Source organism: Mustela nigripes, chromosome 7, assembly GCF_022355385.1.
Source record: "Mustela nigripes isolate SB6536 chromosome 7, MUSNIG.SB6536, whole genome shotgun sequence".
In the NCBI taxonomy this organism is placed as follows: domain Eukaryota; kingdom Metazoa; phylum Chordata; class Mammalia; order Carnivora; family Mustelidae; genus Mustela; species Mustela nigripes.
In genome coordinates this window covers 19,069,915-19,092,318 of record NC_081563.1, presented here as the reverse complement: position 1 = coordinate 19,092,318, position 22,404 = coordinate 19,069,915, and the positions used below count along the sequence as shown (strand labels likewise).

Below are 22,404 nucleotides of genomic sequence, written 5' to 3'. Positions count from 1 at the left end.
TTTGTGCCTTCTTGGTCTTCATGGACCCCATGTTGGGGCCCTGGGACTCCTGAGGGTGTCCCAGCCTTGTCTGCTTCTCCCCTTTGCCCTCCGCACCTCCATCAGCTTGGCAGGGCAGGGCTAGAGGACGCCTTGTAGATTATGTCATCCAACTTGCCCATTTCATGGATGAGGAAGCTGAGGGCCGGAAGCCCGAGGCAGGACTAGAACCCACATCTGCTGACGCCAGGTTCAATATTCTCTCCAACCAGACTCTGCCTCTCTTAGCTTCCACATCCTTTTGAAGGTTTTGGTGTGGGGGCTGAGGGGATCATTGGACTTGTTTGTGCTAACAAACGGTGTGTGGGTTTGAAGGGGAGTCGCCAGCCCATAATGGAGGGAAGCCTCATGGAGTTCTGGGTTGGACCAGTTCTCCCATGGACTGTTGAGAGCTGTTTCTGGGTGCTGGTGTAAGTTGGGGGACGAAGCTTCCCAGAGATCGGCCTCAGAGCTTTAGCGAGAGAGATCTGGATTCAAGCCTGTGCTTGACCTCTGGAGTAGAGATGGATCCTCATCTTTTTGAGCCTGAGGTTCCACTGTAAACTGTAAACTGTAAAAAGGGAGAGAAAGAGTACTAGCGGCTGCCCAAAGGAGGGCAGGCGGGTTTAGCACCGCCTCTGATGCAGAAAGCAACACTCTCTTTGGAGAGACATGCACGCGTGTATCCGTCTCTCCGGGCAGCGGGCGTGCATGGAACCCAGTGCCGTGCTGGGCTGAGAAGCACACCTTGCACCTGGAGCTTCCTTAGTGCTCACCTGTGGGGCTTGGGGCTTGGGGTGAGGTTTTAACTTAAAGCTCCTCCTGTCCAGGCCCTAAGGAGGCTCGTCCCAGCTCCAGCCTCCCCCTCCACACAGGAGGCAGAGCCCACCTCCCAGGGAAGTGCCTCCCTGGGGAAGAGGCTGCACCCCTGGGAGACCCAAGCCTGTGCTTTCTCCAGTGCCTGGTTTTCCAGGGAGCCTTGGTTGGAGGGGGATGGGAGAAGAAGCCCAAGAGGGAGGGGAAGCCGGGGAAGCAGAACGGGAACTGGAAGGGGAAGGGTGTGGGTGGGCCCAGATCCAGCTGCCTCCCACTTTCCTTCTCCTGCCAATCCCCTCCCTGCAGGCGGGTGCACTGGAGGCAGGGGCTTGGCCCGAGTTTCCTCCTGGGGGGTGGGGAGCTGGAGAACTCAGTGTCTGTGAGCAGGGGGGGGCGTTGAATCCGCAACACCCCCACCCCTAGCTGAGGCCTGCGGCAGGGGCTTTGTTATTTTACTGGCTTGAGGCCCACACCTGAAGCAGGGAAGATGAAAAGCCCCTAAAATTAAGCTGTGTGGGTGTGGAGGGCCCCCTAGAGCCCCCCAGTTTCCCGAGGCAAATGGGGCCGATTCGTGGGGTGCGGAGGAGAGTAGCGTGGCCTGGGCTGTGGCCTCTCCCCACCCAGACGGCCTCTCAGCAGCACTGCAGACCTGGGCCTTCAGCCTGGCCGCAGCCCGAGTTCAACCTCCGCTTTCTCTGGGCCCAGACGCTGGTCCTGAAGTGGGGTGACATTCATTTCACTACATCCTGTGACTGCTGCTCACTTCCTCCACGTGGTGGGAGCCGTGTGGGGGTGGGGCGTGAGGGGAGGACAGATTAGAAGGAAAATGTAGCAGGGCTGGGGACCTCTGGGATTTCCCGGGGGGTGGCTGGGTGGGAGGGAGGGTGCGGGAAGCTTTCAAAGGAGAAAACAGACGTGAATGAAGAGAAGGGAGGAGGCAGGAGGCCGCTGGAAGGCCCAGAAGTGGCGCCCACTGTACCACAGCAACGCGGAGGCCCGGGGAGACTGCTGGTGCCTTGGAGGCAGGAGGAGGCCCTGAGGGAAGCCAGGCAGGACCCTGCCAGCTGAGTCGGCCTCAGTTTCCCCCGCTCTCTGGCGGGCTAGGCTGGCCCGAGCTGCCGGTGAGCTTGGGAAGAGGAGTGAGTTCGTTCGGAGGAACAGGCCTCACGGGGTCGCGTGGGGCTGACTGGGGGTGGGTGGGTGTCAGGTGGGGCCCGGGGTTGGGGTTGGGGGTGCCCTGCCGTGCTAACCCCTCTTGTCTCCCCCACAGGTGGAGCTACTGGAAGCCCACACCCCACAGCCGGAGGCAGAGTTTCACCGGGATCTATGATCTAACTCTTGCTGACAAAGACCACGATAATTCCTTCCCCAAAGCCCAGCAGCCCCCCAGCCCCGCGCAGCCCCAGCCTGCCTCCCACCGCCCAGCTGCCCGCCATGCCCTCCAGCGGCCCTGGGGACACCAGCAGCTCCGCTCTGGAGCGGGAGGAGGACCGCAAGGTGAGGGACCCTCTGGCCACAGCCGTGGGAGGGGAGGGGAGAGGGTGCAGGAGGGAGAGGCCCTCCCCAGGTAATGACAGCCCTGATGACAGCCCTGGCGACAGCCCTGGTGTGCTGAGCGCTGGACCGTGCAGCTCAGTCTCCGCACTGGGCCATGGGGAGGGCTGTGTCCCCGTTTGGGCCATGGGTTGTAGACGTTCGGTCCTGGGGATACATCGGGAATTTGAAGCAGTCGCTATGGGATCCAGGCTTTCTAACTCCTCTGGTGTCTGAGCAGAGGTTCAAGCCCCGGGTCTGTATGCAGTGTGGGGGGACAGCCTGGCAAAGTGTCCCCAAACCCAGCTTCCTTTCTGGATTCGCATCTACCAGCTCTGTATCCTCAGGGGGTCCTTGACCTGTCTTAGCTGCCTCTGCTTCTGCGAGGCCAAAGGCAAGTTTGGGGAGGCTCCGTAGCTAGGAGGCCACGTGAGGGCTCCCCCTCTCAGAGCGCCAGGCACACGGTGACACCAGTCATCCTGGAGATGGTGATTTCCTGCCCCTCACCCCCACCCTGGGCTCTGAGTGTCACTTCTGACCATGGAGCCAATGACGTCCTTGTTCTCCGAGCCCCCTGCGGGGTGAGCTTATCACCTTCTGTTGAACTCCAGGACAGGCCTGAATCAAAGGAGATCCCAGCAGCCCCGTAGGGATCCCTGCTTGGCCGCGACAGGCTGCCTGGGACCTCACCAAGCTGCGTCCATCTATAGGCAAAGCTGCCCTGAACCCCAACAGTTAGACTCTGTTTTCACTCTCTGTCAGTGAGATGGTAAACCCCACCACCTTTCTGGGGAAGCTGTGCCAGCCATAGGCCTTCCTGGGGTGTCCTGTCTGCTGTGCCCTGGTCCCCACAGTTTCCTCTGCCTGTTCCCCTTTTCCTGAGCAGGAGGGAGGGTGAATGCTAGGTGGGGGGTATAGTTTGTTCTTCTGGAACCAGAGTGGACACCTGGCACCAGATATGGGCCCCCTGGACACTGCAAGGAGCATCGCATCTGCTTGCCCACCATAGGGGACAGCTCTGAGACCCGCCCCCTGCTTATGCTCCCTGATGCGCCCCCACGCGTGCTCAGCTCCTTCCTGGGCTCCCTCAGCCTTACAGCTTGTTTCTGTTTTCTGAATGGTTTCCAGCCAGTTGGCTCTCAGGAACAACCCTTGAAATAAGTGAGGCAAGGACAGATGGCCCTCGTTTACAGATGAGGAAGCTGAGCCCAGCTACCCAGTGGTGGGTCCAGATGAGAGCCTGCTGGATCAGAACCTTTCCCACTGGATCAGTCCTTGTGTGGAGACATGCAGGTGTGCGCATGAAGTCCTGGCACCTGCCTTCACAGCCTGGAGTCATGCGGGATGCCCTAGTTGGGGGTGTATACCCAGCAGGTCGGGGAGAAAGTGCATGCCGTGGTCCACTGAGCCAGGCTTCTAGGGGCTGTGGGTCCCCTTCTTTCTGAACCCACAGAAAAAGAACAGGCAGTCCAGTTTATCCTCTGGGCCTTTCGAGCTACTCCTGTCTCAGGCAGCAGTCGACCCACAGAGAGTCGGGGCCACCTGCGGCCAGCCACCTGTGGCTCTGCATAATTCCCTACCCCTGGTCAGGTCTGTTTTGCTCCTCTGTTGGATTAGGTGACCCTGAGCTCCCTACCCGGTCTGATGCCTGGACTCGTGCTGACAGAGCTCTGTGTCCGTACACTTGCAGTTGGTGATCAGCTGCCCCGCCCCCTGCAGGTGGGCAAGGTGGGGACAGTCAGGCCAAGCTTCTCTCATTACCAGTGCTGCCCTAGATACCAGAGCCCCTGGCTCCCTCGCATGGAGAGCGGCAGAGCAGGCTCTCTGTTCTGACAGTTCAAGATCGAGAAAGAGCCCTGGACAGAGTCAGAAGCCCCAGGTCCCAGGCCTGAGTCTACCACTTCCTGGAGATGTGACTTCAGGCCATCTGGGCTCGCGTTTGCTCAGCTGTAAAGTGGGGATAGTAACTCTAGCTGTGCCTGTTTTACAGGGTGGTTGGGGAAGTCAGATGAGGTCATGGGCATGGAAATGCCCTGCAAACAGCAAAGTCTGGTCCAATTATGAGGGATTACGATTGCTATTATTATCTACCCATAGTAACTGTTCTGGCTCATGCGGCAATAAACACATACCCGGCCCCAGATCCTGGTGCTGATAGAGCAGGGCCCCTCCCCAGCTGCCCACACCCACCGGGCGCACACTGGCTCACCTGGCCCACCCCCCCAGCCCCTCTGGGCTGGCTTCCGCAGCTCGGGGGAGCTGCCCTGGGAGCCGCCCTGGGAGCCTCGGCAGAGGGCGGGTAGAGACATTGCCAGTCTCCCACGGCAGCCGGAGAAAGCCAGGCCTGGGGCTGCGGTGCCATGTCACCACGGAGGGGGAAGATGGTCTTGGGCTACCGCCCAAGGAGCCTGGCCGAGTCTCCCGGAGCACCTGGCACTAAGGAACTGTTTGGTGAGCCAGAGGGAAGGGGTGTGGCCACCCGCTGGCCCTGGGCGCCACGTGCCCTTCCAGCCTCCTTCCCGGCCACGCCTTCACGCACCTTCCACTGTGGTACTTCCTGGAACCGCCAGCCCTTTGTTTATGCTTCTTCCTCTGCCTGGTGGGCCCTCTCCCTGATTCTCACCTCTCCTCTCTGGTCAAAGCCCTTGCTGCTTCAGTCTGCCTTGAATTACGGTTTGGACGGGACCCGTGGTTCTTTTGAGAACACTGGTGGCACCTGGAAAGGTTAAGACATGCCAATCAGAGCTTGTGGGGCTGGAGCCCAGCAGTCCTTGTTTTAGCCAGGCCTCTCTCTAGGGCATCTGAGAAGTACCGGTGTGGACAACACCCAGCCCCACTGCTGCCCCCCGAGGGCGGGGCCTGACTAGCCTGGAGCTGGTGCTCAGGAAGTCCCCTGTGGCTAGGGTTGGAAGAAAATGAGAGCGGTAAGACCCTCCACAGGGGAACAGCCCGGGGCCTCGATCAGGCAGGCTGGGTGCAGTGCCAGCGGCAAGAGCCAGCGGCGAGAGCCAAGGAGCTCGCTTATGGCTGGGAGTGCACAGAGACGTCTGCCCAGCATCCATTCGTCCGGCAGCCTCCCCTACCCTGCTGTCCATATGTTGGGTGGGGAGGGAGCGAGTGGGGAATGCTGGGACAATGCAGGTTTTGGGGGGGCTGAGCGCTGGGGTTCTCACCAGGCTGGGTCATCTGGGGAAATGTGGCCACAGTGGAGGGAGGGGGAGGTGGCCTTAGGGGGGATGGGTGGGAGGTGACATCAGGGAGGCCAGGAGCCTGGGTGGAGTATCGGGTCCTGCACAGGGGGGAGGGGAGGGGAACAGGGAGCAGGAAAGGAGACCGAGAGCATTCCCACCTTGGGGCTAGAAGGGCCTCCTCAGATCCCCACACGTGAATTAGCGCCTGGCCAAGAGTCCAAGCCCCAAGCTGGGCCCCCCGATCGTGCGGCTCCCCGCTTTCTTTCCTCCGGCCTCAGAAACACAACAGCCAAGATGCGCCGAGTGCTGACTCCCTGCCAGCTGCTACTTTAAGCTCTGCGCTCGCGTGATCTTCGTTCGCTCTTATTTCGCTCGTAGGGTTGCTCCATAAGGTAGGCTGTATTTTTCAGCACTCTATCTTCTGAATGACTACATGGATGCCTAGACACGTGGGGTCACTTCACTAAGGTCATATAGCCAGTGAATGCTCTTCCGGGGCCGTGGCACTCAGGCAGGCTCCCCCCAGCCTTCCCGCCCGCATAAAGCCCTGATGCCCACAGCCCTGCCCACGGTGCTTCTGCTGCAGGTTTAAGGGCGTTGGTCCAGACTGGAAGTAGGGATGGTCAGAGAATGCTTTACTCAGTGTGGCCATGCTCTTGTCCTGGGGTTGAGGTTTGGGGGCACTTCATCTCCAGTAAGAATTCACATACAAGGCCAGCACGTGCGCGCACACACACAACACACACAGCGGACACACACTCTTCCGTGAAGACAGTGCCGTGGCCACACAGCTGCTTGCCCTTCTTCCCTCCCCGCCTGCGTGCCTCCCTCCCTCCTGCATTGTTTCTCTTTTCTCCTCTTCCTCTCTTTCCTTCCAAGTACCTTCCCCAGTACCAACACAGAGTAGGGCTCCGCAGGTCTGTTGCATGAACCGAATAAACATTCCTAGAGGGTCTAGTAAAGGAGAGGGGGTAGGAAGCTATAGGTCATGCCTATCATTTGGAGCAGGGAGGCCTCTCCTGGATAGCTGGGGAGTAGAAGCGACAGGAGGGGTGCGGATTGATGCGGGGGGAGCACAGCCAGTGTGCTGTGTGCATGCCCGAGTGTGAATGTGTGTGTGGCCAGTGCCGTGGCCGGGCTTCTCCCTCCTCACCCAAGGCCACCCCAGAGGCCTGGCAGGTGCCGACTTCCCTTGGGCACGCACCACTTCCTGCGGGCAGTACACAGGCTTGGGGGCACCCTGGGTGGGCTTCTCCCAGCTCCGCTCTCCGTTGTTCTTGCTGGTCCATAGGTCTGTTGCCTGCTCGGGCACGCTCTGCCTTCATTACACTCAGATGCCCACACACCGTCGCTGAGGGCTGGCTCTTTGCTTTGTAATAGTCACTGTAGGGGTGGTTGAAATAGCAGCCCTCTTAGTACATTCAAGCAGTTACAGAAGAGGCCGCGTTCCCCTTCCCTGTTCAGGAGCCCAGCTAGGAAGAAGGGCGCATCCATTTGTAGCTCAGTGGAGTTGATAAGATGCTTGGGCACGTGCAGCAGGTGTATGAAGCACACGGGGCCCGCCCCTGCACTGACAGGGACCTGTGTGTTCGTGCTGGGATGCTCTAAAGTTCTCTGAGTTAGACAGGACAGGACAGGCGTACCTCAGGCAGCCCAGACTGGGACCAGGCCTGGCGGAGAGGCCAATTGGTTTCACTGAATTCCGCGATCACAGACGGACCCCTGGAGGCCAGCCAGCCAGCTGGCCAAGGCTGTACGTGCTTCTTCTCCCAAAGGGTCTGGGCAAGTGGCTGGCTAGATCCGGCGAGTTCATCCCCTCCACTCAAACACCAACTTGAGACATCTGCTCAGCGGATGCTGGGTCGGTAGCATCCGGTGTGTGTTCTGAAGGGAGCACGTACATCTGGCGGGCTGGCTCCGGGTGGGACATAGATCTCTTCAGGCGAGGGGTCCTGTGTCCGGGCCGGAGCCTCGGAGACAGGATGCAGATGCCAGTGTGTGCCTCTGCCTTGGATTGCCTGTGTGCTCGTGGCTTCCCAGTGACGCACACAGTGACACACGTCGGGAGCACAGAGGGTAGTAGGCTAGAGTGGTGTGTTACAGCAGAAAGACCCTCGAGCTGGGAATCAAAGATTTAAATGTTGGTTCTAAAGCCTTTTCTCCTGGCTCTCTGATCTCTGCAAGTTAGACAACCCCTCTGAGCTTCAGAGTTCCTGCCGGTGTGATGGAAGAAAATAATACGTGCTCCGCTTGCTGTAAAGCAGAAGAATAAAATGAAACAATGTATGTGAAAATGCTTTGTTAATTACCATGTACTGTACAACTGCGAGAGATTATTATCGTCCCAGCCCAGCTCATCAGAATGAGAAGTTGTATGTGGCTTAAAATAATCCATCCAGTGAGCGGTGTTAAAATCTAGGTCAAATCATAGCCTCAGAAGTTTAGAGAGGCTGATGGTAACTACCTAATCTGACAGGCCACCAAATGTGAAGGTGCTTTGAAAGCTGCAAAGAGTTACATAAATGTAAAGCGACATGATTGTGTTTAAGCCTAGAAAGTACATTTTAGTCATCCTGTTTCCTGATTTGAAATCATAAAGATCAGAGCAACCCTGAAACCTCAGGCACAGTTATATTTGTGCTGCTCTGTGGATTTGCATGTGTACCTCTGTGTGTGTGTGTGGACTCCCTTATTGAGTACCTACTATGTGACATTCACTCATGAAGGGATTTTGAGTGCCTGCCTCACGCTAGGTGCCTTGGTCTAGGCACTGGGGATTCTGAGGTTAAGACACACACGGTCCCTCCCCGCAAGGGACTCATGGCCTGTCTAGGATGCTGGCTGGCAGTTACAGTGCTGGGGAGTGGGTGCTGTGGGGGAGAGAGGGTCTGTGGCCTCAGTCAGAGGATCAGAGGAGGGAGCCTGGGGGAAGGAAATCTGGGAAATGAGGTTGGAAGACTAAGGGTTTGCTGGTCAACCTGAGGGGGAGGTAGCTGGGGCAGAAGAAATGGTCTATGCCAAGGTGCCGGGGAGGGAAGCAGCCTGCTCTTCCCCCCTGGTGCAGTCTGTTGGCGATGGGTGGGAGGAAGGCAGGGGGAGAGGAGACTGAGGCCGCCCGCCAGATCCTGGGGGCCTTCCTTCACACGGGCTAAGGAGCTTGGCTTGATCCTGGAGGCCCCTGGAAGCCCCCTCGGCAAGGGCTTAAGCTCTGCAGAGTAACATAATCAGCTTTGCATTTTGGAAAGATCAGAGAGCCCGTGTTCCTGAGTATCTCACTGCAGTCGACCAGCCAGATGCTAGGGTTTGTCTGTAACAGTGAGTGATGGCTGCAAATGCGGGGCCCTGGGATATGCATGGGGATGGGGAGGGCGGGCAGGGGGAAGAGGGAGCGATGCAGTTCTGGGAGCAGTGCCGGTCAGGACGTGTGGCGCAGAAGTTAGTAGTTCTTGACGGACTGTATCATGGGTCAGCCTTGGATATATGACTCCCTCACTGAATTGTCACAGCCTTGCTGTCAAGACGTTACCATCCCTGCTTTGTAGGTGAGGAAAGCAAGGCTCGGGGTGAAGAGCCTGAAGCTACTAGTGAGTCAAGAGCAGGGCAGAATGTCCCCTCACCTCCCCCCCACCCCGCCCTCTCCAAATCCCACCCGACCAGAGATCTCTGCCCCTCTCCTACCACCTGCCACCATAGGGATTGTCTAATTCAGTCCCCTTAGTGGACGGATGAGGAAACCAACCCGGGCTCATGTCTGTTCCGCTCAATTTGTTACTGTTTTCCAGCTGCTCCAGGTCACTGTGGATCAGATTGTTCCCTTTCAGGGTATTAGTGACGCCGTCGCTGAGTTCAGTGCTGCTTGCAGATTTGATAAGCATATTTCACATTCCTTTGCTCAGCCCATCAGCAAAGATATTGAGTGAGCCCGGCCCCATGATAGATGTGAGAATGGACCACTTGATAGGCCTCCTTGAGGGCCATGGCCCTGAGCCATCTGCTCACCCCCCTCTGTGTTGTCTCCCCAACTTTGTGAACTCGGGCAGGCCCGGAGCAGGAGGCCCCACCGCCCTTCTCTGTGCTCTCACGACATCAATACCTCGAGAAAGAGTGTCTGTTGGCCCCAAATAACATGTTTTTCACAGAGCCATACTTTAGGGCCTGATGGAAGGGACATGGGCCAGGAGTTGCACAGACCTAGGTTCGAGCCCCCACGCAGGCTCTGGGGGGAGATTTCGTTTCTCTGGGCACAAACCAGGGGAGCCTGAGGCCTGAATGCCGGATGGGGCATAGCGCACCTTGCCCTGGGCTCAACACGCGGCGGCCTGCCCTGGTGATGTCCACACTCCCAACACGTCAGGGCCTGGTTCGGGGGCACAGCATGCACGGCATCCGGCATCGGAGCATTCCTTCCTCCTGGGGTGTGTTGAGTGGCGAGCACCTCCTGTGCATGTGCATAGCCCGCGCAGACTCCCCACTGTCTCGAGGTGGCGCAGGAGCCCCCTGCCAGTACCCCCGGGGGCCCTCCTTCTCCCCGTGCTGATGGAAGCCAGGGCTCGGGGGGTCCCACAATGTCCAGTGTCTTTATTAGGTCGTTGCAGTGGGGTAACCGAGGTTCCTTTGTGCTGAGCAGGGGCTCCGAATAGCCTTTGCATCTCTGGTCCGTTGGGAATCAAACTCAAATGAATCCTTCTGTCAGAAATGCAGTCCTTTAAAGAAATAGTTCATAGCCCAGAATTTCTGGGCAGTAGGAGTCTTTCCATATCCTGTGGCCACCCAGACTGACCCTGATCCACATTGGTGCCCCCCTCTTGCCTGTTGCCTTGTGCATTGCAGTTTGAGGGGCTCCGCCCTGAAGAGTGGCCAGTGGCTTGGCAAGGTCTGGCCTTGTGCTTTCCAGGCAAACACAGGGGCTGAGTGGGCCTCCTGCCACCCCGGAGTATATGGGGGGTCATGTGGGGGGCATGTGGATTACTCACTACGTGCAGGGCCGGGCACTGGGCTCTGGGAACTCGCAGTGCACAAAACATACAGGGGGGGCAGAACGTTTGTTCATTCCTACTAAAAACTTGAGAAGCCGGCAGAATGGGCACCTTCATGCTCCCCTTTTATGGATGAGGAGAGTGAGGCCCAGAGAAGGGGATAGATTAACTAGCTGATGGACAAGCCGGGCCCCCCCAACCCTTGTTGGTCTTCTCTAAGTCCTGGGCCATTGCGTGACCTCACATGACCTGACATCGACTCCGTTTTGTAAATGCTGAGTGAGCTAGTCAGAATGATCGAGACAGTGCCCACTTAGCTGCGGTGGAGTCAGACCAAAAGCACCATCTCGGCCTGAAATTCACCATCATGGTGTGTAGATCCAGCTGGAAACTGTCACCAGGATTAGGGTGCCTTCTCTCTGCGATCCAGATGATCACCTCTTCTGCAGGGGTGACTGCGGGGATCTCATGGACGGCCCAGAACCAGAGGTCTGGCCTACCGTGGGGTACGTGCCCTGCCCCTCCACAGGCAGTTTGTCCCCACTGTGGCCTTCCTGCTCTCACAGCTTCTCTGCCATGTTTTCCTGAAAAGAGCCTGTCAGGGGTCTCTGGTCCTGGTGCGGACTCTCTCTCCACCCTGGACCCTCCCCTCCCGCCCACAGACAGGCAAACCACAAGCTATTTTGAAATCACAGAAAATGAAAGTTAAGTAGGATGGTGAGGGACATCTTGATTAAATCCACTGGGAACTTGGGCACCCTGCCTTTTTCTCCAGTGGCACCGGTGCTGCTCTGGGGAGGCACCCTTCCCAGGGAGGACTCTGAAGCCATCTTTGGCTCCTGACGTCCTACAGGGGCTTGAAGAGCAGCCCATGGTCCCTCCGCTGGGTCAGGGTCCCTTTCTCCTTCCCCCGCATTGTTTCTGTTTGTGATTAGTCATGCTGGAGCCGGCTGAGTCAGAAGCGACCCGTGGGTGGTTTGTGGCCGGGCCGGTGGAGCGGTGAGGCAGGAGGACTTTCTAGGTTTATGCCTCTGTGCTCCATGAGACAACGCAGCAGGGCCCGGCCCTGCCAGGTGCTGCGTGAGATGGGTCCCCAAACCAGACTTGGGGTCTAGAACTCCATGAACGCAGGGAGGGCGTTCAGACAAACCAAGATGCTGTCCCCGAGATGCTCCTGTGGGGTGACAGGCATACGGGCAAGCACTTTTTTTTTTTTTTAAAGATTTTATTTATTTATTTGACACAGAGAGATCACAAGTAGGCAGAGAGGCAGGCAGAGAGAGAGAGGAGGAAGCAGGCTCCCTGCTGAGCAGAGAGCCTGATGCGGGACTTGATCCCAGGACCCTGAGATCATGACCTGAGCCGAAGGCAGCGGCTTAACCCACCGAGCCACCCAGGCGCCCCAGGCAAGCACTTTTGAGCAGGTGTATTCACAGGGGCCTCGAAAGTTCTCTATCGCTGGCCATGGTCCTCATTCCAAGTGTTGCTCCTATTTCCAATTGCTATATTTAATATTTCTTTTGAGGGGATCTTATTTTCGAGAAAGGCAATCAATTAAATATATGACTCATTTAATTTTTGTACCCATGTAAAATGTGTGTCACGGAAATAAACTCCTATCCAGAAACACACTTTTTTGTCAGAGCACGTGTTGTGATTCTGTGGTTAAGAAAACGTCTCCACCTGGAGGGAGAGCGGCAGAGCGCCGGGGCAGCGGCTTCAACCCCGAAGTCCCCTGAGGTTTTATTTCCGTGGGACCCGAAGGGTTGGCTCCGGCGTTGCCAGGCCAGAGACGGATGAAGGCCAGCCCTGCCAGGGGGAACAGCCTGGAGTGGCCCTGGAAGGGTGGCCGTTGTGGGGGTCGGGGGACAGGGGAGGGGGCCTCTTGGGTCCAGCCCCGGCTTCACAGGCTGTGTCTGTACCCACAGGAGGGAGAGGAGCAGGAGGAGGCTCGTGGCAAGGAGGAGCGGCAGGAGCCCAGCACGACCGCACGGAAGGTGGGGCGGCCCGGGCGGAAGCGCAAGCACCCCCCGGTGAGTGTCACGGCATCCCCCAGGCACACACACACACGCACGCACACGTGCAAAGGCACGCATGCTCTAAACAGCAGGCAGGTGTGTCCTGCGGGCACCTGGGACCATTGGGGCTGGGCCATGGGGTGCAGTCCTCCAGCTGCCCAGCTCACTGACCTTCCCTGTCCTTGGACCTCTATCACCACCCTCACAACTTTCCTGCTCTCTGCCTTGAACCCGAAGCCTCTAGAGAGCAGAGAACTTGCGCTGTGAGTTGTGGCAGAGCTGGGACTTCCTTCTGGAATGGGCAGTAAGAGAGCCTGCCTGTGAGCCCAGGCCAGCCTGCTCAGGCCCCTTTCTCCCCATCCACACATCCATCCTGGGCCTCAGTCCCACCTGAGAACCTGGAGGAAGGGAGCCCAGGCCTGGGAGTCTGATCAAAGTGAGGAGAGATGCAGGCTGATGGGTCCCTTCAGAATAAAGCAGGAGAACCAGACACTGTTCAAGTGTGGGCTTTGGGGCCAGCTCCAAGCCCAGGCTTCTGGGGACCAGAACCTTGGAGTCTGGTGGGAGCCCCACGGTTGTCCAAGAGGAACAGTGCTCCGGGGGTGGGGGGGGGTATGGCCCGTGGGCTCTAGGTGCCTGCCTGCCGATGCCTCAGCCTCAGAGGCAGAGCCGGAGTCTCTGGCCAGCGCAGAAGACAGCTGGTTCCTTTCTGTCAGCCCCTTCCAGCTGAGAATGGGAAAGTTGAGCAAGTAGGCGAGGGGGAGCTGGGAGCTCAGATTTGTAACTCAGCCCGTCAAGGAAATGTTCTCCTTTGGGGTGGAGAGTCAGGGTGCACAGTGGCCTTAGAGAAAGGGACAGCAGAGGGAGGGAGGGCTGCAGCCCCTGGAGGTGAGAGGCCCCCGGAGCCAGAGGTCAGGCACCTGCACTTACCAAAGTGCACCGCTGCTGATTCTGCTTGAGGACTGGGAGGAGCGGGGGAGGGGGGGCAGAAGTTAAGTCATTTAATTGGTAAGTAATTTTAAACATTTTAATATTAAAGCAAACATGGATATTTTATGGCCTGTAATGAAAAATTCACATGAAGTTGAAAGATAAAACGGGGGACTTCAAAGGAATTTCCAGCTTGCAGCAGACTCCAGGCTGTACTCCCCGATTCCCAGGGTGCCCCTCTCCTCTCCTTCTTGTGGGAGAAGGTGGAGGACCCCAGTGTGGGCTGGAGTGGGAGGGGGAGCCAGGCTGAGTCAGAGCCCACTGGTAATTCCCCATCTGCCTGTGTGACCATGATCTCCAGGAGAGAGCTCCACCCCCCCCCCTGCCCCTCCCCGGCTCTCCTCCAGGTGCACTGGGGACAAGAGTCACCACCTGTAGCAGATAAAGACCTGGAAACCTTTTGGCTCATCCCTGAGTCCCTAGGACCAGCGGGAGGACCCATCAGTGGGAGGTGGAGTGAGCCCCTGGGGACAGAAAGTGCGAAGAAGTCCCGGGGCAGGTGTGTGGAAATGTCTGGAGAGGGACCAGTGAGAGGGAGGAGAGGCAGGGCAGAGTGGGGGCAAAGGTCAGTGGGGCCTATGCCCTCCCCACCCCTGGCCCCTGGACAGGGGCTTAGTGTAGAAGGAAAAGCACTGTCTTCAAGACTTAACAGACCTATGTTTAAATCTTAGCTCCACCACTCCCCAGCTTGTGATCTTGAAGAAGTCACTGTCTGAACCTTGGCTCTCCCCGCCCCCCCTGAAAAACAGAGATGATAAGGACGCATTCCTCCTAGATGCCTGGGGGAATTAACTGTGTGCAAGCCCCAGAGAAAGCCAGTGCTTAGCAAAGGCCGGTCCTGCCCTTGCCCGGCCAAACCTTTCCTCTCTAGGAGCCCGCAGCAACCTCAGTCTGATAGAAGACACAGCACAGGATTTACCGCTTCCCAACTGTGTGGCCCTGAGCAAGTTACTGAGCTTCTCTGAACTTTGGCTTCTTCACTGGGAAAATTCGGCTACCAGTAATACCCGTCCTGTCCACCTGCAGGCGTGCTTTGCAAACAGCCAAGTAGGTCCAACTGTGTAGAGCAGACAGTGTAATAAACCTGTTCCCCTGCAGGGGGGCCTAGGAGCCTGCAGGGGGCCAGGGTCTATCAGACTTTTCAGGTGGGAGCCCAGCCTGAGCCTGGCAGCAGCCCTGGTGGGAGGCACTGTATATCTTGTTTGGGTTAGAGACTGGGTGCGGTCCGGCCCATGCCCCTGCTGCCTCCTGGACTCTCAAGAGAGGCCCCCGGATGGGAGAGAGAGCATGGGGAAGGCAGCTGTTGTGAAAGGGACCCCTTGTACCCTGGGGGAACAGACAAAGACTGACCCCAGAGAAAAGAGTTTGCAGGCCTTCCCAGGCAGCACACCCCCAGGTCCCCAACGTTGGTGCTGCTGCTGCAGCTTGGCTCCTGGTCCCCTGGCTTCTAGGCCGTCTGGCTTGCTTGTGGAGCAGGTGCTCGTCCTGGCCTCCTCCCCTCCCCAGCAGAGGAGCAGAGCCGGAGGGCTTCTTGGGGACCTGGTGCAGCTGTGGCCCTGGGAACAGATTGACCAGGGAGCTTTAAAGCAGCTGAGTGTGTGTCATCCAGCTAAGCCTGGCGCAGATCCCGGCAGGTGGCACGGAGAGGGAAATGCTGGGAAGCCGGCTGAGAGCTGGCTGCGGGCTGGGGTCGTGGTCTGTGCGTGTTCTGTGCTGGGCAGGGAGGAAGGAGGCACAGCCACTGGTGTCCTCACCATCCCCTGGCCCCCAGGCTAAGGAAGCATTGCCCCTCTCCTTGTTTTGTCCCCAGGGGCCATCTGCCCCTGGGTATGTCCCACTCATTCCTGCTCTGGCCTCAGCCTCCTGGCTGCACCCCTGCCCGGACCAGACCCCCGCTGCCCCCCAACTCCACTTTATAACCTCTCAGTGCCAGGCACATGACACCCAGTGAGCACCCACCAGGCTGAGAAGGCCACAATGATAAATAAGACTGACTTTTCACCCTGGTGTGCTAGAGAGAAGAGGGTCACGTTCACTTACGCTAAATAGTGCTCACGGTACATTTCTGTTCAAGAATCCCTAGGGAGGGACCCCATTTCTTTCTTTCTTTTCTTTTTCTTTTTCTTTTCTTTTTTTTTTTTTTTTTTAAAGATTTTACTTATTGGGGCACCTGGGTGCCTCAGTTGGTTAAGGGACTGCCTTCGGCTCAGGTCATGATCCTGGAGTCCCAGGACTGAGTCCCGCATCGGGCTCCCAGCTCAGCAGGGAGTCGTCTTCTTCCTCTGACTCTCCCCACTTTCTTGTACTCTCTCTCATTCTCTCTCTCTCAAATAAATAAATAAAATCTTTTAAAAAAAAGATTTTACTTATTTATTTGAGAGAGAGCATGAGCGGGAAGAGGGAGGGGTAGAGGGAGAAGGAGAAGTAGAGTCCCTGCCAAGCAGGGAGCCCAACATGGGGGCTCAGTCCCAGGACCCCGAGATCATGACCTGAGCTGAAGGCAGATGCCTAACTGACCAAGCCACCCAGGTGCCTCCAGGGACCCCATTTCTTATGAGACAAGGTCTGGAATATTCCAAATGACCCCTTCCCACATGATCTCTCCTGCCCCTGCTCCGGGTCTCAGTATCCACGCTTTTATCATAGAAACCCTCACTTCTCGCTGCCCCCGGAACACACCAGGCACGTTTCTTCCGCTACCTCGCGTACTGGTCCAGCCTGCCCTTCTCTCTCCCTGCCCCACCGTCCCAGACCATCCGATCCCGTCTCACAAGCCCACCTCAGCCACTGGGACCCTCTCTCCTGAGCTGCTTATAAAATTAATCAAAACGAACACTAAGGAATAAAAGAGGAGATACTAAGCCCACTGATCATGTGCTTGGACAGCTCTGGTCTTTGACCTGCTACAGGTCTTGATACAATGGGAGAATAAGTCATTTGAAACTTTTACGTCAGTTTGATACTGTCACCACATCCATGTGCGTGATTTTGTATTTTACCAAAGGATCCTTTCTTGAGGGAGTGAGAACTAAGAAAACTACAGCTGAAACCTGGCCTTTCACACCAGATAGTTAGGAAGCACACGGAGAGAGCTTGTCCCTTCCACTAGATTTGAGGCTGACTGCCACCCCACCCTGCACTGTCGGCCCACTCACTGAGGCCAGAGACCACAAATAAAGCCTCAGAATCTGGTAGCACTTTATGGCCTACAGAGCCGGCTTTCAGCAAGAATAACCTCCCTGTGGGGAAGTAGGCGGGGCCTCTCATCACCACGCCCACATTCGGATGAAGAGACAGAGGTTCAGAGAGGCCAACTGGGATTTGGACTCCACGCGTTCCACCCTGCAGAGCCCGCAGGGCTCGTTCCTCCTCACCACTCCAGTCACGTGCTCTGGAAGCCTGAGTGTCCAGAATCCCCTTTAAGTTATCATGCGAATGCAGGGCTGTTGGAAAGAAGTGTAGACCCAGTCCAAAGAGCATACAGGGGAAACAGAACTCCTATATATAATAGGATTATAGGTGATTGACCTAAGTACCAGAGAGCCTATGGGCCAGCGGGGAAGGCTGAGGTGGGCTGAGGAGTGAGAGTTGGGCCCGTTCAAAGCAGGCAGCGGCAGCAGTCCGCGGCGGTGGCCTCCGAGCCAGGATGCTTGAGCGGAGCCAGCGACAGGAAACAGGAAGCCGGTGCAGGGCTGGGCGGGGCTTAGGAAGGGAGCCGGCACCTGGGCTCAGGGCCTGTGGGCTGGCCGGTGCCCTTGATGGGGAGATGGGACAGCAGTGTGCTCGGCTGGTTTCTGATGGCCGGAGAGTGTGAGCCTGTGTGTGGGTGTGAGCCTCAGGGTGAGAGGAAGAGGCATCTTCCTGTTCACCAGCTCCCGAGGACGTAACAAGTGAGGGCGGCGGAAGCTGGGTCCTGCCTGGTCACAAGCCCAGGCAGCCCTGCCACCACCTTTGTCTTTCATGCCGGTTCCAACGGGGGCGTCAGGAGGGACAGTCTCTGCCCTTGGCCACCAGACCCTGGCGGGGTGACCAGCCCTTTGGGGTGCTGTACCCTGTTTGCTAGCTATATGTATTTATTCATTGAAGATTTATACTCACCAACTTCCTCCAGGGTTATTTTTGCTCAGTGGGAGCATTCTGAGGTCACCTCTTGCTAAGAATAACCCGGAGGGGGAGGGGGAGGGGGGTGCTGGGAGCAGGGGCTGAGCTCAGACAGGCCAGCCCAAAGCCAGCATTACTCACTCCACGTTGGAGGCTAAGTCTCTGTCACAATGCCCAAATGAGTTCAAGAGGGCAAAGCTGCCCCTCTTCGGAGCAGAAGACTTGGGGTATAAACCGGGAAGTTAGGGAGCCATTCAGCTGCAGCTTAAGCCAGCTGGGGACAGTTTAACTCAGCTGTGGGGAGTTGACTCTATGGGTTCATTGGCCAGCCTAATAGGAACTTTCAGTTTGTCTCCCAAGTTAAGACAGAGCCCAGATCCCATCTCCGTGTCCAGGTCAGAATGATTCCTTCAACAATCCCTGGAACCTCAATTCATGGACTTGGTGCCCCCCAGTTTTTAAGCACAAAATTTCCAGAAAGAGTTATCTCCCAACCCTAGCCGCCAGCCCCTCCGAGGGCCCCCCTCACCTGTGAGCCCGTGTGGACACTGCTGGCGCCCCTCCGCTCACGTGTTCGAAGGTGTGAGGAAAGCAGGTCTGTCACTTGTCTTACGAGGTTCCCGACCTCTCTTGTAACTGAGCCCTGCAGACTGATCTGCCCATTCCTGCACCTGATCGGTCAAAGCAGCACTCACCCGTGGCATCCAGTACCGAGAGGCTGGCCGCTGGGCTGGTCTTCAAGTGCCAAAGACATGTTGCGGGGTGTGGGGTGAGGGGGTCATGTTTCGAAGTCCAGGGCAAAGTGGGAGACTTTCCCAACCTGGGACCTTCCTGAACGAAGCTGTGGAGGGACAGATGTGCACGGGGGGGGGGGGGGGGGGGGACTGCGTGCTGACAGGTGTGGCTGAGCGCCTGAGGGTTTCACGTATGAACACATTAGACCTTGGATGGAGAGGTCTCGGCAGGCGGCCTGAGCGGTTTACACTTTATCGTCTCTGAAATGTGTTTATCTGGAAGGTTTCTGAGGGGGTGGGAGCATGAAGTGAAGGGAGTCATGTTTAGGGAAGCTGGGCCTGGCATCTGTGAGTGCGGTGGGTCGAGCACGAGAGGATGCAGGGAGATAGGAGAGTGGAATGGTGCCAGAAGTCACCCCCAGAGCCTGCTGGGGGGAGGCGGTGGGGGACAGAATTGGCAGGGCCCGGGCTGCTGGTGGCCATAGAGTGGGGAGAGCAAGGGGAGGAAGGAGATGTTTCAGGCCCCAGGGATGGCGTCAGTGTTACTGTCAGAGACAGAGACTTCTGGAAGAGAGCAGATTTGGCAGCAGCCCTTTTGGGAGGCCCCTCTAGCTGGTCTTAGTAGGGGAGCAGCTCCCAGCATCTCCATTTTGTTTTTCCAGAAACCCTGTTGCTTTTCATCCCTCCCTGGCCCCTTCCTTGGAGTCATATTATAGGGCCACCTCCAGGGAAAGTCACGCACTTCCCCGGGTCTGGCCTCTCTGGGCTTCCTAGTTGCCCGTGGCCTTCTCTAGAGCCTGAGCCGCACCTGCACCATTCCCATGCGGTGGGGACTCGCCGGCAGGTGCATCTGGACAGAGCTGTTGACGCTGCTTTTCTTTCATCATCCTCGCCTGGAGAATTGGGTACCTTTTGGTCCTGCCACCTTGAGAAAGATATAATCGAACTGGAAAAGCTCCAGAGCCCAGCAGCTAGCTTGATCAAGGGGAAGGTGGTGCTGCCAAGTGAGGACAGACGAAAGAGATTATGGCTCTCTGGTCCGGAGAGACGGAGGCTGGAGGGGATAGGATTAAAGCTCTGAAATCACGTTGTGGGGTGGGGCAGAGGGAGTGTGCCCCAGTGGGGTGCTGCAGGGTGGGGAGATACCCATTTGAAGCTTCAGAGAGGTACGTGAAGCATAGAAAAGAAAGCCCTATTTCCCATGGTGGGTTTCCTTCTTACCAAACCCCAGGCATGGATGGTAGAGGTTGAAAATAGGAATCATTTCAAAAGGGATTTACTTAAATGTATGCATCTCCTATACAGAATGGCTTTTCAGAGAGAGCCTCCAGCTCCTCCTGAAAGCCTTTGAGGCTGACTTCAAAGAGCACAGCCAGGCCCTCTTCCAGGTGGACAGGTGTCTCAGCTGGAGGCGGAACCCGGAGTGGCTCGGCCACCAGCAGGCATGTTGGTTCTTGTGTCCACCTGCCATGGCCAGCAGGGGCATGGACTGCCTGACCTCTGAGGCTCTCCTGGGCCCCGAAGTTCTCTCCTGGAATCAGTGTCTGTCTGTCTGTCTCTGGCACATGCTTACATGGTAGAGAGATCTCTAGGAGGAGGGAGGGAAGAGAGCTCCCCGCCCTGGTGGCAAGGAAAATGGTGAGAGCCCTAGGGCAGGCCCAAGCTCTCCAGAGTCGGCCCTCGTTGGCTTCTGCTTGGACAGCTTCTGCTGTCCCTTCCTCCCCCTGGGGGCCCTTTTAGCTGCTCCACCAGGGAAAAGGAAATCGGAGGTCCTAGTTCCAAAGTCTGGGAGCCTGACTCCATTCACCCCGGGCAGGCTGAGCAGCAACGCTTTGAGGACCTCTCTTGGGAGCTGGCACAGGGTGGCCCTCTCCAGTTCTGTCTGCCTCAAGGCCACTTCCGGCCAATCAGATGCCGGGCTGCCGGCAGAAGGGGCTGCAGGAAGGCCTGGAGCAGAGGGGAGGGGGGGAGCGTGGGCCTGGCACCAGCGCCTGTGGGACAGGCTGCCCTGCTGTTTCCTGAAGCTAGAGTCAACCTGGGAAAACCCATTGCTTGGTCGGGGGCTGGTGAGCCTGCAGTCGTGAGGAAAGGGGGGCCGTCAGTGTGTTTTGGCGGGCACGTCTCTGCCACATCCCTGCACATCTGCTGGGCTGTGTCTCCGGGAGGTGGCGCACCCCTGTGTGTCTGTGTGTGTGACTGTGTGGCTTTAACCAAGAGGCCAAGGCTGGCCGGATGCCAGGGTTCCCGGCTGGCACGGAGCTAGTGCTGCCAAGGGCCTTAAAGGCACAATGGCGGTAACATGGGGTGGGAGGGGCTGCCCCACATCTGCCAGCCTCTGGGCCTCCCTCCCCAGCACTGAGCTGCAATGCGGCGGAAAAGGCCCCTTCCAGCCACAGCCCCTGGCCTCCCACACCGCGGGGGGAGAGCGAGGCAGGTGCCCAAGCCAGCCCGGGGCCCTGGCTCAGACCTCCAGGGGCTTCCAGTAGGAGAGGCCGGGCCCTGGGCCTGCCCCCTCCACCCCTGGGCCCAGGTGTGCCTGCACACAGCTGGTCCCTGTGCCCGGGCTGCCACCAGCACATGGGTTCCTTTCACCACAGATGTCTGGGCCTTGTCTCCTTTGTATTATTTCCCTCATCTCTCATTTGCCAGGTTTTAATTTTTTATGTGTAAATATTATTATTATAATAAAGGGCCTCTGAGAAATCACTTCCTCATTTGGAGCTTCAGCACTCTGCCCCACTTGGGGAGCCCAGGCCTCACCTGGAGAGGGAGCGGTGGGAGTTCTGGGGTCTGAGCCTGATTTCCAGCAAAGGGCGAGGAGGGTAGGGGCTGGGGTCTGGACAGGTTCAGCCCCGAGGATTGCTTCTCGCTTTGCCTCCGGCTTGTCCCTGCAATGGCTGCTGTCAGGGAAGCAGCCGGCGGCCTTTCCCTGGCCCTGCTCAGGCACATCAAAGCCTCGTGTTCCTCCTTGGAACCCTTGGGATTTGAGGTTGGGTTTTTCCAGAGACTCAACCCAAAGGAGGAGCCAGCTTTCAAATGCCTCTCTTGTACCTGGGTCATTCTGGAAGCTTTACCACTTAGAGGGCATGGCACTTGAGGCAAGCCTTGGAGCCTTTTCCCTCTGAAAAGTGCGGGTAACACTACGAATCCGGACAGTCGTGATAATTACACTGATTAATGTATACGCGAATTTATGTGGGTGCTGTGCTGGGGGTGGAGTGGTTGGAAAGGAGACAAACAGAAACCCAAGTCAGGCAAAGCTCGCAAGTCCAGGAGGGAGACCGGCGGGGAGTAAGGGGGCTCAGTGGAGGAGCACTGTAGTGAGACAGGGTGTGAACAGCTCTGTAAGCAAATGTCACCCGCAGTGGGCTGGGGGTTGGGGGTTTCGTGACCACTGGAGTGGACTTTACCCCCACTTCTTCTGTGCCAGACTGGGGGCGGGGCCTAGCACAAATGCCTCCCTCCCCAGGGGTGTGAGCCTGTGTGTGTGTGTGTGTGTGTGTGTGAGAGAGAGAGAGAGAGAGAGAGAGCGAGCGCGAGAGCGAGCACGCACGTGTGTGGAGACAGGCAGACTTTCAGACATCCTGAGAAGACAGAAAGCAGAAGGGTGGTGACCGGGGGCTGGGGGCCAGAGGAATGGGGAGTTAATATGAAGAGGGGACAGAGTTTCAGTCTGACGTGACAAGAAAGTTCTGAAGGTGGATGGTGGGGACAGTTGTACGATAGGGATACTTAATGCCACTCAATTGTACACTTGGAAATGATTAAAATGGCAAATAACATGTATATTTTACTGCAATATTTCTTTTTAAGTTGTTTTTTTTTTTTTTTTTTAAAGGTTCTTAGAGAGGCGCCTGGGTGGCTCAGTGGGTTAAAGCCTCTGCCTTCGGCTCAGGTCGTGATCTCAGGGTCCTGGGATCGAGCCCCGCATCGGGCTCTCTGCTCAGCGGAGAGCCTGCTTCCTCCTCTCTCTCTCTGCCTGCCTCTCTGCCTACTTGTGATCTCTCTCTGTCAAATAGATAAATAA

At 57.3% G+C, this 22,404-nt stretch overlaps 1 protein-coding gene across 3 annotated transcripts in view; it reads left to right on the top strand.

Annotated features, from left to right (window-relative positions):
• Positions 1-22,404, top strand: part of DNMT3A (DNA methyltransferase 3 alpha) — a 100,939-nt gene that overhangs the window by 24,499 nt on the left and 54,036 nt on the right. For 2 of the 3 annotated variants that reach the window (XM_059405261.1, XM_059405259.1), the window contains exons 2-3: positions 2,105-2,331; positions 12,463-12,567. In XM_059405261.1, coding sequence (XP_059261244.1) covers positions 2,269-2,331; positions 12,463-12,567 — 168 coding nt within the window. In that variant the 5' untranslated portion in view covers positions 2,105-2,268. Of the gene's footprint in view, positions 1-1,735; positions 1,956-2,104; positions 2,332-12,462; positions 12,568-22,404 lie in introns of those variants that run through there. The other variant, XM_059405260.1, reaches the window with a different exon arrangement.